The 20,436-nt window shown below is 47.3% G+C and overlaps 1 protein-coding gene across 2 annotated transcripts; it reads right to left on the reverse strand.

Moving 5' to 3' along the window:
* Positions 1–116: 116 nt before the first annotated feature.
* Ccnk (cyclin K) lies at positions 117–20,422 on the reverse strand. 2 transcript variants are annotated; one of them, XM_076921233.1, is made up of 13 exons: positions 20,214–20,422; positions 19,881–20,022; positions 17,528–17,559; positions 14,562–14,808; positions 13,830–13,911; positions 12,036–12,167; positions 8,705–8,810; positions 8,101–8,158; positions 7,256–7,425; positions 6,680–6,948; positions 6,259–6,292; positions 3,600–3,674; positions 117–1,402 (listed from the first exon to the last, which is right to left on the reverse strand). In XM_076921233.1, exons 4-13 carry the CDS (start codon positions 14,756–14,758, stop codon positions 777–779), a joined length of 1,749 nt encoding a protein of 582 aa, XP_076777348.1. In that variant the 5' UTR covers positions 14,759–14,808; positions 17,528–17,559; positions 19,881–20,022; positions 20,214–20,422; the 3' UTR covers positions 117–776. The 2 variants fall into 2 exon arrangements, with proteins under 2 accessions (XP_076777348.1, XP_076777349.1); XM_076921234.1 differs by lacking the exon at positions 20,214–20,422 and having other exon boundaries at positions 19,881–20,189.
* Between the last annotated feature and the right edge of the window lie 14 nt (positions 20,423–20,436).

Consider the following 20,436-nt stretch of genomic DNA (forward strand, 5'->3'; position numbering starts at 1 on the left):
CTGACCCATCTAGAAGCTCGTGCATCCCAGAACATAGCTTTCTCCAAAGGAGGCACGGGCCATGGGACAGAGTGACTGGGGCACAGAAGCTCTACACAGGTCACACACAAACAGGGTAGTTTCAGAACTGATTTTATTTGGGTAACTGACTGAAGGATTCTCATTTGTAACCAAGATGGAATTCACAGTATGTTGTTACATTCACGCTTAAAAAATATCTCTCTATGTACAAGACTTTGCAAAGAGATGTAAACATACATTATTTTCCAAGTACACACCTCCTTTCTCCCCGGAGGGAAGGAGATAGCCACCTGGCAAGGCAGCACCCCCAGATGATGACAATAGAGGATAGAGTTACAAGCTACGTGGGACTCACCTCACCTACTAGGGGCCACAGAGAGAAGCCACAGAATGGAAAGACAACAGCAGACAGGAGGACATGGATACCAAAAGTTAGTTCCCAGGAAAATTAGGCACTGATTTCTAGAGAGTCAGTCACTCCTTACTGAAGCTATTAACTGAGCCAATGTGGCCACTTAACATCTTCACTAGTAGAAAGTAAGCCAGTGCAGGGACACAGTCGGCATCAGAGACTGGATGTGACCACAGCACAACAAGCACTGCCCAGGGCACACAGTTCATCCCAGGGGCCTGCCCTCCCTCACTGCAACTGTCTAGCATATACAAGGTACCCTGCTGCTGGCCCCTCAGCCTACTCTTCAAGTTGTTGGAAAACAATTCTCAAAAGAAAAAAAAGGAAGGGGGGAGGCATCACGTTATCTCATCCAGGCTGCCCGCCCTAGCCCCCCAACAGGCGGCATGCCAGGTGGAGGGATGGGTGGGGGAACAGGGGGCTGCCCCCCAGGGGGGACAGCTGGAGGTGGGTAGCTGGCTGGTGGCAAGCCCAAGCCTGGAGGAGGGTGAGGAGGGACTGCGTGAGTTGGGGGCAAGCGTGGGGGTGGGGGTGGGAAATTGGGGTTGTAGGTAGGGGGAGGGGGAGGGTAGCCTGGGGTAGGGGGAGGAATGGTGGGTGGGGGGAAGGAAGCTGGGGGTGGAGGAACAGGAGGTGGAGGTGGGTTGGGAGGGTAGACATGGGGGTGGTAGGTTAGGTGAGCAGGTGGGCCGTAGGCTGGGGGCAGGGCACCGTAGGAGGGCCCCTCCGTCTTCATCATGGACTGCAGGCTCTGATAGCCCTCTCCTGACATGTAGGAGCTGGTGGTGGACATTCCTGTCATGTAGCTGGAGGGCGGTGGGGGTGGAGGCCGATGTGGCAATGGTGGAGGCTGGTGCACAGGGGCCGGGTGGGCTGGAGGAGGAATCTGGACTTTGGGGAGGTCACTTGTTTCCACAGGACCAGTTGCTTCAGCCTCACCTAAGGTAGGAGCGAGGGGAGGCTTCCGGTCTGTAGAAGAAAGAGGTGTCAATGCTCAATGGGATGAACGGTACAGCTGTTGGCCCAAGTGTTTTGGAGTAGGAAGTCGTGGTACCAAGAGGACCAAGCCACTTTTACGTACCCACTGGCAGCTTATTATTCATGGGCACTGGGTGAGGTACTGCCACCTCCAAAGGCCATGTTACAGTAGAGCGAGGAATGGCTACTACCTCTGTGGCCCAATAAGGCTAGAGGCCATTAGTTCCTGCCTGTGACCCACCCAATAAGCCTTCCATACTGTCCCAAGTGGTGCTGGGTCCTCTCTCCCACTATCGGGCACACAAAGCACAAGCAGACTCAGCTCAGTTCATCTCTCTTAGCACAAACAGGTGGGGGCTTCTGACCAGTCTCCACTCCTGAAGCCTGAGCCTGTCAAATGACAGAGATGACATAAAAGCCAAACAGAAACCAGAATTCCACAGAAGTGGCCTTTCTGTCTATTTTACTAAAAGGAGAAAGACCCAGGGGAGCAGCAGCAGCACTCCTGAGACCTGTGTCCACAACAGACCACAGATCTGCCCATGGCTCATAACTAAAGGTTCTACTCTCCCCAGACCTCATTGTAGGCATTGGCTTGTGATCTCTGGGTCATGGTTAGACCTCTGGAAAAGATCCCAGAACCCCAACCCCTAATCACTATCACATATGCACTCAAAAATTGTGTCCTGGGCTGGAGAAATGGCTTAGGAGTCAGAGCACTCGTTGCTCTTGCAGAGGCTCCAGTTCCCAGCACCTACACACAGCAGCTCCCAACTGTCTAACTCCAGTTCCAGGGAATCCAATGCCTTCTAACCTCCGTGAGAACCAGGCACATATGTGTTGCACAGACACACAAGCAAGCAAAGCACCTGTACACATAAAATAGTGTCCCTTCACAAGGCTGTACAGAAGGAACACCAATCACAGCAGGAAACCTGCTGGCTACAGACACCTCCTAAAGGGGCGTGAGCAGTGAAGAGCACTGCCAGCTCTCCAGGAGCTCTGTGTGAAAGACTGCTGCTGGGTCCTAAGGGCAGGCGGCATGGACAGTGAGGGACCGGCCCAAGCTCTAGGGAGCAGCCACACCACTGGGTCCTGAGGGCAGGCCACAGACTTTAGTATTTCTTCAGGTCTTAGAGCTCTGCTTCTCTCTACCACTGATGACTCCTCTCATCTTACAAAGGCAGCTCCCACAGAATCCCAGGGACTGTCTGAGGGAGTACCCACAACCTAGCCCACTCATCTCTTTGCTGCCACATCTCCCTACAGAAGAGCAATGGTTGCCAGGCAACAGTTTTTTAAACCAGGCCCTTCTGGAGCTGATCTGGCCCAGGTACTGCCTATGTCCTGGGGTGCTCTGAACAAGAATTCTTGTGCTCTGCAGGGACAAAACCTGAGGTACCTATAGTAGCTTCTGTCTCGCCTTGAGCACGGGCAGGAACAACTTGCTGACGTCCTTGGGCTCCCTACACATGCCACATCCCACCCAAGCTAAGCACAGCACTGTGGACCACTCACTGAGATGCTGTGCCCTTTAAACTGGGGACTTGGGATTGTGCTCCACGTAGAACACTTTACCCTATCCTCACAGAACTCAAGCTTCTGTGATTGTACTTGGACAGAGAAAGCTGCTTGGCAGCTGTTCGCTCCACACGAGCTCCAGAGCTGGAGCTGTCATGCACAGCAGCCGCCTGTCAGTGCAGCCACTGTAGAGGCATAGGGCCCTGCACACTCCAGTTCTCCTGAGCCAGTTTCTGAAGAGGAAGACAGGTAAAGAAGCTGTCTGGGAAGTCTCCCAGTCTCATGTACTGCTGCGAACTCTATACACTTTACCTTACTCTCCAGTGACTCTGAACAATTGCTCAATCTCCATAACACACCATAAAGACATCCTGCCAACAGGAAGCAGGTGAGAGACTGCAGCCTAAGACAGCTCTGGTCTGGATAAGCATTTCTCAGCTGTTCGTGTTTTCTCTAAAATTCATTTACCTCAGGCAATTCAGTATTTCTGGATGCAGCTGGTCAGGGTGTGCTGACTGAGCAAGTTTACACCATCTACACATACCTAGTTGTGAAACTAGCAGTTTTAAAGGCTCCTTGCATACAGCTACTCTGTAGAACCCTCCACGTCATCACTCCAGTGGACGGTCCCAAAGGCCCTGGGCAAGCAGTGTCAGTAGGCACATACCTGGAGGTGGGTGTGCTGGAGGCAATGGTGGGTGAGTAGCCTCAAGTTTGGGAATTTTAGGTGGTGGTGGTGGTTCTAAAAGGAAAAGGGGATTAAAAAGTCACTTATACCCTCTCATATAACTGAACCATACAGCAGAGTCCTCTGGAGAAAAAGAGCAGCCATGAGCAAGGCATCACAGGGGCAGGGGCAGCAGAGCCACGACGATCCCACTAATCCTGGTAAGAGTTACAGCACAGCTCAGACACCTCCCCAACACACAAGGTCAGCCGACTGCTCTGTCAGCACACGGCCACTCTGTCACAAGTCCTTCAACAACCTGAATGGGCAGTGAGGGCTGAGAAAGCAGACAAGCCCGCATGCAGTGTCACGCCAGCAGCCCCTGGTGCTTACAAGGCAATCCTTAAGTCTACTTTCTCGCTCTCAAGTATTGGTTTCACTTGGCAGTCTGTTAGCGGTGCATTAACTGTGGACAGGGAGACCTAGAGGCAGGAGAGAACTCGCAGGTTGGACAGCACCAACCCAGGTGCAGGCTGTGGCACCACCTCAGGCAGATGCTGAACCACCAGTTCCCACAGGAAGTGCTAGGTCACCAGACCTTAAGTGGGCAGGAAGCTCATGGCTGACCTTGAGTTCCATCCTGTTTGGTTTTGTGGGGCCTCTGTCCTGGAACTATAGAGCAGTTCGGCTCTGGCCCTTCTCTCGGTTTCTTTCTCACAGTGTTGATCACTTTCACAGGATTCCAACACTAGCTGGATTCAGGCCCAGAAAGCCCTTCACCCCATCTTCTTCTTCCTCAGCCCAGGGACCCCTCTCCCTGTGGTACAGGTGCACTCTTTCCTTGGCATGCGTTAAGACATGGTATCACTATGCAGCCCCAGGACGGGCTTGAGCTCAGGGTCCTCCAGGTACCACCTCCAGAGAGGCTGGGATAACAGGCTCAGCTTGCACAAGTAACTAAACTTCTAGGCCTCAGCTTTCCTCTAGAACCACAGCCCCAACTACATGCTGTACCCCTGGACCCTCAAGTTAGTGTCTTTCTTGATCTCATCTCCCCAACTCTGTTAACGGCCATCGCTCCCATTTCCCTCTCCCCACAGGCAGGACAACTAAAGCTGTCTCCATGACAGCTGCCACACAGCTGTGTGAAAGCCACACACCTTTCCCTCCACCAAGTGAAAATACAGGCTAGACTATCTCATTTAACACGACATACCAACACTTTATTTCAACATGTACTCAACAGAAAACCCTATGCATAACTCTATATTCTCTTACTGCACTTGGGAGGCAGAGGCAGGTGGACCTCTGTGAGATCTAGGCTAGCCTGGTCTACAGAGTGAGTTTCAGGCCAGGTAGAGCTACCTAGTAAGATCCTGTCTTAAAACAAAACAACAAAAAGCAAAAGCAGAAGTAACCAACAAAAGCCTTGAAAATGTGGACATTTTGTGCTGACTGTCCCTAGGATGACAGCCAAGGGCTGGCCTGGCCTCAGTGGCTGCTCTGACAGCTGTATAGCATGGGGAGCTCCCACGTCAACAGTCCTTCCCAGATCTCCACTGTCATGGCCTGATGGCCACTGCCAAGGTGTGTCCAGGATTTTCCCATCCCTAACCATCAGGAACCTGACTGCAAATAGGCTGATCTTGCCGTTCGCCTGCAGGAAACCAGCAGCAGTTGCCAATAATTACACACAGTCCAGCCGACTCTCCATGTGATCTGGTCTCTGACCCATCTTAGGACTGCAAACCCATACTTGGAATCCTCTGAGAGGGAACAATCTTTGCAGACTAACGAGCCTCCTCTGCCTGTCTGGCCCCACTCAGTTCTTTGCTCCCTGTATCGTTCCATCTCAGTGCTCCGGCTGCTCAGAGGCAGCCTTTCCTTCAAGGTCACCATGGGGGCAGCTTCTCTGTCTCACAAAACCGCATCTGCTCATCTTGACTGCACACCCCATGTGACATGGATCACAGCTCACACTGTTTCTTATACACTCAATGCCTGTTACTGGAGCCAAAATTCATTCACCCGTACTGAACTCATCATTCTCCCAGAGAGGCTGAGAAAAATACAGCATTAACTTGAAGATCTCACAACAGTTTTATGAATAATTCAGCGAGACCTTCAAATAAGCAACAGAAACAAGTGAAAATGCACCGTGACTCTCCAGAGTTTAGGACACTGACACAGGCAAATGGTTGGTTCTTATTTCCTGTTCTGGAGTCCTTCAAATTCTACTTCCGGACTATTCCCAGTACTAAAGCACATTAAGTAACTTGTGAAAATACAAACCCAGCAACATTAAAACATGCTTTGGCTGTTTTAGGTATCCAGGAGTGAGGCAGCCACCTGTGTCCTCTGGATGCCCTTCACTCCTGTCTTCTAAGATGGACTTAATTCATCTCTCATGACAAACAGCCTTGCAAAGCCACTCCCTCGTGCCTACATGTGCACAGGTATTTCTAAGCACAGATTTTTACTGCCAGCCATGTCTCTACTTACTGACACCTTTTGTCAAAATACAATCTAAAAATACAGTCTGGTGACGTGCAGAGACAACAGCAGCCTTGCTGGCAGACAAAAGTAGTCATGGGCTCTAAAGTTAAGGCTGATTTGCATTGAGAGTTTGCAGAGACAGGTGAAACTGAAAACCACTTACCTGTGGCTTTGTTCTCTTCCTTGGGAGAAACCACCTGTCGAGAAAGCAAGCACAGCTGTAAGCGGAGCTTAGTGTGCGTGGAGGAGAGCAGTGACAGTGGCAGAACATGGCACCTGACAAAAAGCACACCGTGGCACCTAGGTGGTCACTTCTGCTCCCTCCCATCTGCTAGGAGCCTTGAGGCCCTCGGTGCATGTCAGACTGCCGCCATGTGGAAGATGGTGCTCCATCATCAACTGTACAAGTACTGCAGGTCACACACAAGACCAGGTCCCACAGGGTCCAGAGGCCACTGTGTAAGAGAGGCAGGGAGGCCGCAGCAGAAGGGCAGCTACCTTCCCAACTCTGGATGCACTAAGTTTTGGTGGGTTCACCTCTTACTTTGGGTGCTAGCTATGCTGCCAACTGCAAGCCCACTCACCACGGCGCGCTTGGCTTGTCGGGGAGGACTGGGCTGAGGGGACGGTTTCTTGGGCTGCTGTGCTTGCTGCTGTTGCTGCTGGGCTGACTGCTGTGAGTCCTTCTGCTGCAGCTGGGCAGCTTCAGAGCCTTGAGATGGTTGTGACTGCGGCACCTGGGGCACTTGTGGTGTAGACTGAAGAGATGGGGGCTGCTGCAGCTGATGAGGGGTGTGATGAGGCATCTGTTGTTTCCCTTGTGAGTAAAGGTCCAGGATTTGGTGGCAGATGTCTAAATGACAGCAACATCACATTTACCACAAACCAACATTTTATACCAAATTTTACCTAGTGAAGAAAATAATCACCTCTGATTCTTATAAGAACTATTAGGCAGCAACTCCATTTTGAACTTTTAACATTTTGAACATTCACCCCATTTCTGCTGTGTATAAAACCGGGCTCTGTGTTTAGTTCATTAAGCTCCATGTGCAGACAAAAGGAAACGTAAAGATGCTACAGAAAAACCAGGGGAGCAACCGGTCTGGGCCAGTCCACTCTTCCACCACCATTCTTAGGAAAGCTCGCCATGCCAGTACCTTCCAGAACGTCAACAGGGACGTCCTGAACAAACTGCTCCCACCATCTCCTGTACATGGGTTTGGACGTCCACTCCTGGATTTCAAATTTGCACAAACGTCCTGCAAGGTACATGACTGCGACAGCTATGATCTCGGGCTCCCACTGCAGTGACAAGGTGGTGCAGAGACTGGATCAACAGGGAAAGAAAACAATGGTTTGTACTGTGAGAGCTAACACTCATGACCAAAACAACAGAGAGACATTACATGTCCTACTCAGCAACTAGTCAGTCTGCGGAACTCCCCACAAGAAGCACACACACGTACTGACAAAGGTTTGTCAGTGCTTGAATGAGCTGCTGTAAGCCATGGTTACTGACTTGCTCTTTAGAGACAGGACTGCAGCCCATTTCAGAAACTGCTGCACAGTGGGATGGACACAAGCAGGCTGCGTCCTCTTTCTAGGTTCGAGAACCCAGACAGTGCTGTCTGCAGATGGACCTGCGTGGTTGCTCAGGCAGTCTCCAAGTCAGATTCCAGATGCTTCTCTGAAGGCCATGGAGTGCATCTGTTAACAACTCCAGTCACTGGTTCACTAAGGACATTTAAAGCTCTAAAATCATTACAAGAGACCGACGGCCCTGAGCCGTCCAGCATCCGCTCATTACAGTCTGTACTTCCTCCCACAGCACACTAAAGCCACAGGTGAGGGAAACCCATGTGGAGAAGCAGATGACCTGGAGTCAGCTCTGGACAAGTTAATTTCGTCAATTTCTTCTACTTCAGGAGATAAGAGATTTGGACTAAATGGCCCATATACTTGAGTCGTTTAAAACACCAATTCAAGCAGCATCTGAACATACCTGTCATTTACAAATGTCCATGCCATCTGAACCAACTTCTGAATTTTGTTTTTATCACCTAGAAATGGGGGCAAAAATGGCAAATTAATGGAAATGGTGGAAAAATAACTCACAGGAAGTGACAAGTAGTTACTAAAAATCTATTGTATGCCTGCACAGCAAACAGTTTTTGTATAGAAAATACCATCAAATGCCACGTTCTCACATCCTACCTCTTGGCACTCTTTATGTGACCTACACTGAACCACCATTTATGGGAAACGTGGCTCCAAGGCTAATTTTATTAGTCTATTTAAAAGCCTGACTCATTTCCCTGTCTCCTATCACTTGGCAACAGGGTGACAGAACCTGTTTCTGCACAAAGGAAAAGCATTAACGGCTCCATTGCTGCAGTCTGAGTGAGCCATGGCCTGGGTATACGATACACAGAACTTTCTGGTTTCCTCTTTTGAAAAACAATCTGAGTCCTGTCAAATGAAGACTTGATTTTAGGATGGCAAGATTTTACAGAGCAACCGGGATGTGGTTCAGAGGCAGAGAGCCCTTGCCTCCATGCCCAGCACTCCAGACAACAATGGAACACCCGCCCCACCCACATCATTACCTTTGAGCTGCTTTGCATATTTGAGTAGGAACTGGTACGGATGCTCTACTTGTAAATCAAACTTGATGGTCTGCAGTAGGATCCTCTCCAGCACCATGACTTCTTCCTGGGGACAGCCAGTGTTGGAAGAACTGATCATGATGAGTGTATGTCCCCTGCCTGCTCTTAGTTCTACTTTAGCAGCCCTCTGCTCCTTCCCACCTCCACCCAGCCTGTCACATGGGCACACAGCAGTCATCTAAAACACCCAGAGACAGGTACACAAACTAGTCAGAGACAACCTAAAACAAAAAGCAAGGAGCCGAACCTTTTGGAGGGATTCTTATGGCAAATACACAGGCTACTTCTGCAAACCAGACCTTGAAATTTATCGAGCACACGTATGTGCATACATGATGGGATGGGAGTTTGTGTCCTCGAGTGTACGCTACGGTATTTGGAGATCAGAGAACAAGCACATGGCTCTGGTTCTGTGTACTCATCTTTACATAGGCTTTGGGGGTAAATTTAGGTCCCTAGACTTAGGGGACAATAAGCACCCTTACCCACTGAGCTTTCTAGGTAGTTCCACTTTTGTTTGGAATTTCTGAGGCAGGTGCTCAGGCTGACCTGAACTCACTTTGTAGCCAGGCTAGCCTCAAACAGTGATCTCTTGTCAGCCTCCCATTGGAAGTGTGATCCTCTCTGCCAGCTGGACCATAGATCATTAAAAAACACAACCCCCAGGACTTCCCACTGGATGCCAACACGAGAGAGGAAACAGGACTCAGGAGCCACACCGTGCACACAGGCCTTTTCAAAGATTCAGTCATTCCTAAAATCTGCCAAATAGTCATTCATCCTTCTACCTGAAACCACCTTAACTCTTTCTTTGTTCACCAAGCTCTCTCTCCTGCTGTGTCATTATTCAAGGGAGAGAGTTCCAGGAGACTCCTAACTTTAAAGCATCTGCTGTGAACATTCTGCTGAAATGTTTTCAGCTTTGAAGTTTCAGGGGTTGTGTTTTCTAAGACTCACTCTTATAGAGTCTTACTGCTGTGCATACTCTCCACTCTTTATGTGCTACTCAGCAAGTGTCCCACACAGGCACCTCCTCAAGTCGACCATCACACAGCCCGATGGCGCCTAGCACTTACAGGTACTGTGGGATTAGAAAGGCTTTGTAAAGGGCTGAAAACCTCCCATCACTCACTGTTCCACAAATACATGAACTCTGGGGAGATGAGACAGGTATGTGGTTCTCACCCTGGAGCACTATGCCACAGAATGAGAAGGTTCCCCATCACATGGCTACTCTGTTGTTTTCTACCCTAGTTTCCCAGTGTTTTCTCGGGCAAGCTTCCTAATATGTTAGCAGCTTACACACTGTAGTAAGACCTTTTCTTGCCTGTCAGTATCATCAATGCCTATTTCCCAGCAGCACTGCCTCTAAACATAGGAATCATCGTTACCAAGTGTGCCAATGGCTCCCGAGCCCAGGCCCACCTTCCCTATGTGCCTCAGATACAATCAGTGAGGCAACGACAGGTTTCCCTGCAAACAGCATTCTTTTGGGGAAGCTTTCCTCAGCTATTGTTTGCTTGTGTCTGGATAGATTGCTCTCACAGCATCTTCAAATGATCTTTTATAACATGTTCCACAGCCCATGATTAGGTAAATGATTTTGGGATTAAAATCTAGCCTGCCAGTCCACTGCAGGCAAAGACAACACCCTGTTTTGCAAAGTGTTATGTCTAGTGCTTAAGATAAAGGTTGACACAAGCATCCTACTGAATATGGAAATGTTAGTATTGCTGGAAAAACCAGTCAAAGTGAAGCTAGCACAGAGTCTCCCAGCTCACCCTTTCCCTTTTCTTGAATACTTATACTGCCAAAACAATTGCTTCAGTTCTGCCCTAGGAAAATGTCTTCCGTGACACCTCTGTCTTCTGATCTGGGTACTTCCCTTGGCCTCTTAGCCCCCCGATCACCTCTGGGAGACTGCATGACAGACAGGAAGAGGCAGCACTGCTCACCGGGGCCTCTTCCTATGTATGGTACTGACGGTAAAGGGGAGCTCTCTTCGAAGGCACCCCAGAAGAGCACACTCTAGGTGCTGTTCATGAACCCACCCCAGAACCCATCTTAGTTACATGGCTCGCATGCTCTGTGGCTAAGGCTTGGCTGAAGCAGAGGACTAGCATGGCTGCTCAGATCCAGCACATAAAATCTCATTCCACAGAAACCAGATATCCATGGACGTGGAAAACATTATTCGTGGGCACATTCTTTAAAAAATAAAACTGCATTTCTGATTCTTAACATAAGTTTCAATTAGGGTCAAAGGTTTATAAACAAGGTAGTATATATATCTATATTCAGGGTCAGAATGACCTCGAATACTGAATTGGGTAGTGAGGAAGTGTCAACTCCGTCAACACTGACAGGAAGAGAAGCTGTATGCAGTGAGGAAGGGGTACATAATAACTCTTGGTACATTCTCTTGATTTGGCTGTGAGGCTAAAAGTGATCTAAAAAACAATAAAATCTTTGGTTGGTCATTGTGGTCCATGCCTATAATCTCAGCACCTGGCAGGCAGGCTGAAGTGGAAGATGAGGAGTTTAAGGTTATGCATGGCTAGACCCTGGTTCTAATAAAAAACCAAACCAAAACACTTTGGGGAAAAGTAATTGCAAGTAATGGCAATGTTGTGAAGGTGAGGATTAGACGAGGCACTAGTGGGAGTGGAGGAAAACTGCTTCTTATCCTGGAAGTGGTACTGTTAGTCAATAAAAACCTGTACAGTTATTGTAACATCATTTACTGACACTGGCAGGGCTAGGAGGACAAGGCCAGTACCAGTCTGTGAGCTAAAATTGTTACAAACATGGTTCCTTCCAGACTCTTAAAAAGCAAAGACGCAGGGTGGTCAGATGGTTCAGCAGTTAAGGTTCCTGCTTCTAAGCCTGACCACCTAGGTCTGAATCTCAGTACTGCAGTATGAATGGAGAGAACTGACTCTTTCAAGTTGTCTTCTGACCTCTATAGGCATTCACGTGAAACAAATACAAAATGAACAAAGAAGCAAATGCGACAGTGCATGTCTTGAGCCAGAAACAAGCCAGCTGGGGACCAGAGTCGGCGGAATTCACGGATGTGCTGCCAGTTCCTCAGGTGCTGTCCAGCACATCAGGAGGACTTGGGCAAGCCTAGGCCATAAAACCTTCCATTACAAAGCCAGAGAGCTTTTCCATAAGGCCCTCTCTTAGGAACCCAAGAACCAGCAGGCCCAGCAGCTAGAGCCCTTGCTAGTACTCCAGGTGGTAAGATCTGAAGGCAGGAAATTCTTACCTTTGGGTCATCTCCAAACTGGCCGAACTGGACATCATTTAATAAACTACGAGCCGTTTTGATGATATCTTTACATTTTTTTGGCGTTTCCTCTACTTTCCCAGCCAGAAAGAGACAACAAGCTCCTGTCACCTAAAAGAAGAATAAATGCTCTTAACTGGTTAGCAGATTCCATGGGGACAACACAAGAATGTTTTGACCTTTAAAGTTAGTTAGCTAGGCCTCAGTCTCCTATTCCCAGTTCACTTACAAAATATCCTAACACTCTAAAAGCCTGAGGGACATGTTACATCCCTAAAAATGAGTGGCTTTGTAAAGCAGCTAAAGTTCAGTCTACAGGTTGTGCTTCATTAGTACAGCGCTCGCCTAGGATGTATGGCACCCTAGGTTTGAGCTCTCACCTGCAACAAAAAGAAGAAAAATGATTTTTCCAAGATAACTGTCATAAAACAAAAAAAAGAGCAAAAGGAATGAAGTCCCGGGATCAATTTCCTCCTCCTCCTGCTCTGCAAATAGCAAGTTCAATTTGTCAGTCCACACTTGCTGTCCTTCCTGCTATGATCTAATGTGTGGACCCCACTCTGCTCCCCAATTTACATACTGAAACTAATCCCCAGAAGGGTAGGACTACTGTCCTTCTGAAAGAGGTCTGAAGGCATCTGTACCTCCCTACCTCTCCCTGAGGACACAGCAGGAAGGCACACTTCCTATGAAGAATGGGCCCCTACCAAACACTCCATCTGTCAGTACCTTGAACTTCCAACTTACAGGTCTGAGAGTAATTATGTTTTTGTTATAAATTACTTAGTCTAAAGTTTGCTATTACAGCAACAAAGGACCAAGCCAGAGTTCTTCAACTTGCTTCTGGGTCCCTTTAAATCTACATAGCATGCTTGTCATACAATTCCAATTGCACTGGATGTTAGACACTCTGCCAGTGGCCGAAGGTGACACTGACATTGCCTCCTTTAAGAACCTCACAAGCCATCAAGGGAAACAGGTATTAGAGGCTTGCTCAGGCATTAAAGGTCTGACTCAGCTCACCTTTCCACGTAGGGTCCTTTTATAAAAATGACTTCTATTTTAAATGTATCAGTATTTTGCCTCCATGTCTGTATGTACAACACATGCATGCAGGTGACCTTGGAGGCCAGAAGAGGGAGTCATATTTCCTGAAACTGGAATTACAGGTGCTGGGAATTGAAATGGGGTCCTCTGTAGAACAGCACACACTCCTAGCAAGCCAAGTGGAGTTCCTGACTGGCTGGTCATTATACTGTATGCCTCCTTCTGCACCTGCCTAAGCCAGTTCTTTTAGACCACTGTCCTAGCCCATCTCGGCCCTGAGCACTGGAAACGTAGCTTTCTCCCTGCACTCTCCCTTTCACCGGCTGCTTCCTAGATATAATTAACATTCCCCTAGAGTGTCACAGCCCTGTCTGTACAACTCAGTTATGGCCTTACTTAAACCCAAGTATTATGCTGGGAAAGATAAAAGTAGATGTTGATGGCTACAAATATGTTCTTAGCTAATTCAGAAAAGCAATAAAACAGCCATCAACAAAACCAGCCACCTAGTAAACTGTTAAAAAGTATAAGACTGTTGTCAATATAGACCCACAAGAAAAAAAAAAAATCAACAAGGTTAATTAGAAACAACACAATTCAAAGTGGAATTTGTTTATGTATAAGCATGTACCACATAAAAACAAGCACTTTCTGGAAAATAAGATGAAAAGAGCCACCGGCATTATCTCCAGTGAGTGGAGAGAGCAGCATGTCAAATTTACTTACGTATCTTGGGAATTGTTTGAAGGAATGAAACATATAAAATCGGTGAAAATAAATGATTCCAGTTGCCAGGGTGTCATAGTGTCTGTCGTTCTGGTTAAGGATTTAGCTAGGAATGGCTACAAATTATGTTCTTAGCTAATTCAGAAAAGCAATAAAAACAGACAACATCAACAAAATCAGCCACCTAGTAAACAGAAATCTCAGGGTATCTAAATTCTAGTGTCAGAGTGAAACTGCCAAACTTGAGTTGTGTTTTTTTTTTTTTTTTTTGTTTTGTTTTTTCTTTTTCCCCACTGAGACAGGGTTTCTCTGTGTAGCCTTGGCTGTCCTGGAACTCATTCTGTAAACCACCAGGCTTCAAACTCAGAGACTGGCCTGCCTTTGCCTCCTGAGTGCTGGGGTTAAAGGTGTGGGCACTGCCACCAGCACCACCATCACCACTGCAGTCCCTGCTGCTGCTGGTGCTACCATACAGCTCAGCTTGAGCTGTGGTCTCAATAGGGCTGGTTTTCTCCCTGGGTGGCTATTTGCTCAATAACTGAACATGTACATTTAAATGACAAATAAGAGACCGGAGAATCCCTGAATAGCTAATTAGACAACCTCTACTTCAAAGGTACTTAAGACCTGTGCAAATGCAGATAAATGACTACACACTTGTCTACAGGAGCTAATCTAATTCTTGGTGATGGAGCATTTATTCACAACAGATCGCACAGAAATTCAGGATACAACCCCAAACGCGTGCCCACATCAAAGATGAAGCGAGCCCCTTCTCGGCGGTACCGGGCCTCAGTGGCTGGATCGAGTCCTTCAAGTTGTGAGGGTGTATGTGCCAAGTCCTTCTTATCCCAGTACCAGCATGGTTTTGTGTGGTCCAGGTTTGCTGACGTGACTGAAGGGCTTGAATTTTCTTTGTTCTCCTTCATTTATTGAAGTAGTTTGTTCTTCCCCAATGGTCCTCGGGAATGTTTTAATCCTAAGAGAAAGAAAAGATACAAAATTGTAAAGGATGCCACGTTATTAATAATTCTAATTATAAATGATCTACAACCACAGAACATGGCTGATGCAGGACCCCTTATCCCCCAACATGCTACTGATCGCTAGTTAGAAGTTCAGGTTCTCTGCTCCAAAGCCCATTTGATACACATCCTAGTTGGCTCCGGTACTGATCAGTCTGAGCTAATGGTAGTTTAGGACAGCATCCCATGTCCTCGAGTCTACAGGGTCAAAACTAAACACACTTCCAGAGGGAGCTTAAGTACACGCTACTTGCTTCCTGCCTTTCCTCAGTGACATGAAGCCTCTGCTGCTGCTTTAGATTCCGTGCTACAGGACAGCCTGGACCTGTCTGACACGCTACGGCATGTTCCCACAACACCATCTCTACCAATAGCACCTAGGGGTCAGATTTCAGTTTTTACTTTACTTGTTTTGCTTATGAATGTCATAGGATGGTTTAACTCACCCCTACACAAAATCTCTGGCCTGTGGGGAGTGGGGTGGAAGTGGTCCGTGAGGAAACATCTCCTTTAGATCTTTTTGTTTTTCTACCACTCAGCCCCAGGTTGACAGAAAATGGAAGCCAGATGCTTACCCAAGGCCACCACAAGTCAATGCCTTGTAAAGTGGCTCAGAAGCAACATTTCTACCCTGGCAGTAGAAGAGCTCCAAATGAGGTGGTAGATCAGGCAGTCAAGTGAGCAAAGACAGACACACTGTCAGGTTCAGGCAAGAGGCCTGCCACATCCCATCTAGAGGCCTGCCACATCCCATCTAGAGGCCTGCCATCATCCCATCTAGAGGCCTGCCATCATCCCATCTAGAGGCCTGCCACCATCCCATCTAGAGGCCTGCCACATCCCATCTAGAGGCCTGCCATCATCCCATCTAGAGGCCTGCCACCATCCCATCTAGAGGCCTGCCACCATCCCATCTAGAGGCCTGCCACATCCCATCTAGAGGCCTGCCACCATCCCATCTAAAGGCCTGCCACCATCCCATCTAGAGGCCTGCCACCATCCCATCTAGAGGCCTGCCATCATCACATCTAGAGGCCTACCTTCTTCAGGGATAGTCTCATTTCTGGTGGAGAAGCTCACATGATGGAGTAGAGCATTCTGCTCCTGGCACCTGGCTGTTCTAAAGGGAATCTAATCTTTCCCCCAGCAGGAAGAATTAAATGGCTGGAGAAGGCATCTGTTTGAGTTCATAATTTACATGCTAATGTGTGACTAACTGCTGACTTAGCAACAGAGCTAAGACAACTCCAGAAACCATTCTATTCAAACACCCTTCTCGCCTCCTGACCTGGCAATTATCCAAGTTTAACAATTTACTGCGGGCAAAGCTGGGAGACACTAGTGTTCTCCTAAGTCGCTGGTCTGAGCACAAAATGGTACAACTATCACGGAGAGGAAGTCGGTATTATCTAACAAGGACACATATATTTGCTCTTTGAAACCTAGCAATCCCACTGCTAGGAATCTTCTTGAAGACACCATTCCAAACATGCAAACATATGCACAAAATTATTCATGGTAGGGTCATTTACAAGGACAACTCATAAACATTAATAAGAAAAACAGGGTCTGGAGAGATGGCTCAGTGGTTGAGATCACTAGCTGCTCTTCCAGAAGACTGGGATTCAAGTCCTAGCACTCACATGGTGGTCCACAACCACCTAATTCCAGTCATGGTTCAAAAGTCTGTAGTAACCATGTCACATGTTTTCTTAGTCTCAAAACTTACCACTAAGAATTTCAAGTTAATGGCGCCAAAGACAGCAAAGAGCGTGCAGAGTTAGCAAGTACATTAGACACAGGCCTGACTTGCTGACTCTGCCTAAGATACTGTGTTTCCTCAATCTGCACACTAATTGTGTCTGTAAATGCAATAAGGCTTTGCAGAACACTTTGGTCAGGACAGGTCTTCTTCATCTTATAGCAGCTGAGTCTGTAAACGTAACCATTTTTAGTAAGTTACGCTTTGCCAGCGTGGGTCTATTCTCTCTGCCTTTACAAACTCTATGGAGGTAAAGACATAGCTTAACAATAGAATGTTTGTCTAGTATGTCATGGACCTAGACTCGACTTTTAGCACTGCAGAGAGTGAAAATCTCAGTCTCATCTAGTATGCTACTTATTTTTACCACACAGTCTGTGTGCATTTATTAACTTGAGGAGCACTATTCTCTTTATAAGATTTGAGACCATGTGTCTGTGTGGCCATATGCAGGCACCAGTAGAGGCCAGTGGCTGGAGTTAACAGCTGGTTGTGAGCCACCTGAGTTTGCGTGCTAGGAACAAAACTTGAATATTCTTCAAGAGAAGTAAGTACTTTTTCTTTTCTTTAATAACTATATTCCATAGAAAGTTTTTTTTTTGGGGGGGTATGGGTGTTTTGTTTGCATGTATGTCTGTGTATCATGTGCATGCCTGGTACCTTTGGAAGTCATAAGTGGGTGTCAGATCTGCTGGAATTAGTGTTACAGACATAGTGAGCCACCACATGGGTACTAAGAATTGAACCTGGGTCTTCTGAAGAGCAGTCACTGAGTCATCTCTCCAGCTCCCAGTACATAGTCTTAGTTTTTGAGGCATTACTCCAGCTGAAAGAACCATGGTTCTTAGATACTTTTTTCCTGATTCAAATATCAATCAGAGTAAGGACAAGACCACAATCCCATAGCTTACCTCTGAAGATCTTTCTTCAGGCCAACATCAACCTGCCAATCAACATGTCTGGGTTAGTAATATGAACATAAATCAACTCAACTGCATCCTATCTAAGATACACATATGGCTTGAAATCTAAATGTACTTATCTATTTACAGAGGAATAAACTCTGGTGTATGTATATATGAGGGTGTGGTCTCCTGCACGGGCATATACAGAGGCCAGAGGATGACATAAGCATATCCTCCTCGATCTTACTTTTTGAGACAGGGTTTCTCAGGGAACCTGGAGTCGGGTAGGTGGGCTGGCTGGCAGTGACGCAGCAGGACCCACCTGTCTCCTAGCACTGCAGCTAAAGGTGCAGCATGAGGCCAGCTTTTTATATAGGTGCCAGGGGTGTGAACTCTGCTCTCTGTGCTCTTATAGGAAGTGCTTTATTCACAGAGCTGTCTCTCCAGGCCTGGTTTTTTATGTGTAGTTTAGAAAGATTTTTTTCATGTATGTGTACATATGTGCCTGTGTATATCACACATGGACAGGTGCCATAGTGGAAACTGGATTGATTTCCTGGGACTGGGATTATAGGTTTTCAGGAACCAAACTCGTGTGCTCTGAAAGAACAGCAAGTACTCTTAGCTGCCATCTTTCTAGCCCTGGTTCCACTGTTTAATAAAAAGAAATGCAATCTGTTATCACTTAGCTTTTTTCTTTCCAAAGTCTGCTCACTAGTCAGTTCTCATATCAAAGAGCTGATCTGCTGCACATCAATCATATATCAGATGTACATCAATCAGTTCTCATATCAGAGCTGGCTGACTGCTGTACTCTAACGATTCTACATGTGGGTTAGCCTCCACCACAGTCCTTCATCATTATCTGTATCTGTTGTACTTCATAAAAGCTCTGGACAATTACGGTACAAGATTGAAGTCACTCTGTAACCTCAATGCTATCTAATTTACCTGCTCTTAACAATACAAATTAGAGTTAACCTAACTAGCTATTGTTTAAACATTCCTACAAAAAGAGGAGAAAACTCCTAAAACCAATTTTATTCATCATGGGTAATTATTGACTTGCCCTTGACTACTCAGCAAACAAGGATTTTGGCAACACTAACGGCTTGTCTGCCCCTACCCCACTTTTCTGTTTTTGAGACACTGCTTTTCCACGTAGCCTTGGCTGTCCTGGAACTCCATCTGTATACCAGGTTGGCCTTAAATTCAGAGAGACCTGCATGTCTCAGCCCCCAGGTACTGTAATTAAAGATGTGAGCCACCACCCAGCTGACACTTACGATTTTAATCAAAATGTTTATCAACATTACTGAGGTCATTACCCAACTGTTATGATTCATCAGCAATATAGTTTACTAAGCATCATATAATGTTCTAGATATTGGGGCTTGAAATCACTACACTTTCGTGGACTCATCCATTTAAAAAACGTAATGCACACCCACAATTGCTGCCCAATTATTCTTTAAACAACATATATCAAGATTATCACCAGTGTGAAGTTTGTCTTTGAAACCTAATTTTTGCCAGTCTTTAGCTACGATTCATGACACATGCCTTTTTAATTTTAACCTCAGCATTCTGAAGGCAGAGGCAGGAGGGTATCTTTGAGCTGGAGGCCAGCCTAGTTTACAAAGAGAGTTACACACCAGCCAGGGTTATGTAGGAAGACTTTGTCTTTAAAAAAAAAAAAAAAAGCCAGTCTGTAGTAACCGATTTATAACACTGAATGACTTATGGAAAGCTGCGTTTTACTGGTAGTTCAAAGTTAAGAACACCAACTATGTGTTACGCAGGTTAAACTGTTTAAACGTTTTCAGATTAACATATAGACATATTTCTCAACTTACTAAAGATCAGTTCCCCTAACACCAATCAAATCACCCAGGAGAGGATGATGTCTGGGTAAGAACGAGTCTTACTGAGGAAGTCCCTTTTCATTACTGGTCCTATCTTTGTTCCACGGTCCAAGAGTCATGGAACACTCTCCAAAGTCTCAACCTGATTAACAGAGGGATCCACAAGCCGTGGATGACCGGGTCAGTCTGAGACGGGGTATGTGCGTGTAAGCCTAGGAATTCCCCAAATCGCAACCACTTTCCCCTGCGAGGTCGGCTTCCAATTCTAGGCATTAGTGGCGCACCCCAGAGTAGCAGACCCTCTCCCGAAGCTCCCTCGCCTCCAACACCGCGTCGCCTGCTAATTTCAACGTGCATCAGGGATTAGAAGGAGGGCGGTGGAAGCCGTTAAGCCGGACACTCCCAGAGAACCCAGGCAGCAGGGATATACCCTACTCAGACCACCAGGTGCGCGGAAGGTGGGCGGCGCTGCCCGGGGCCAGCTAGATACTCACCCCTCGCCTCAGGCAAAACCCTTAGCGACGTCTCTCCTTCCTGACAGCAGCCATCTTGGATGTAGAATGTCGAGGAACTACGTCATTACCCTGCGTCTCGAGACGTTAATGAGCGACTGGAGGGGCGGCGAAAGTCAGGTGCCTGTCAGCCAATTAGAAGAGAGTAAAGCTTAAAAAAAAAAAAAAAAAAAAAGAGTAACAAGTGTACAGTCAACTCTCCGCCCACCCTGCGGCCCTGTGGACTGCAGCCCGTAGGGGGGAGGGGAAACACTCGCATACACCTTCCCATCCGCCCCGCCCCCTTGGCGAAAGGGAGTTCGGGAGCAACCGAACCTATTAACGGAACTTTGGCCCGGAGGCGGAGCCAGGGAGCCCGGCGTTCAATCACAGCTCCATCGTGGGCGAGATCTAACCAATAGAATCCTCGAATATGGCACCGCCCCTGTTGCTGATACCCAATGGTTGAGCAGTACCCTGGCTGGAGGGCGGGTGGGCGGCGGGGCGGAGCCGTGCCGAGGCGTGTTAGGTGCAGGCCAATGAACGGCGGCGGCGGCAG

The sequence above is a fragment of the Arvicanthis niloticus genome, chromosome 23 (genome assembly GCF_011762505.2).
Source record: "Arvicanthis niloticus isolate mArvNil1 chromosome 23, mArvNil1.pat.X, whole genome shotgun sequence".
Classification (NCBI taxonomy): domain Eukaryota; kingdom Metazoa; phylum Chordata; class Mammalia; order Rodentia; family Muridae; genus Arvicanthis; species Arvicanthis niloticus.

Excerpts from the sequence above, each read along its gene's own strand:
- Ccnk (XM_076921233.1), bottom strand. The coding sequence starts at position 14,758 with ATGAAGGAGAACAAAGAAAATTCAAGCCCTTCAGTCACGTCAGCAAAC. Across the intron at positions 8,159-8,704 it reads ATATGCAAAGCAGCTCAAAG|GTGATAAAAACAAAATTCAG; the intron begins GTAATGATGTGG and ends CCCCATTTCTAG. Across the intron at positions 3,675-6,258 it reads GGAAGAGAACAAAGCCACAG|AACCACCACCACCACCTAAA; the intron begins GTAAGTGGTTTT and ends TTTTCCTTTTAG.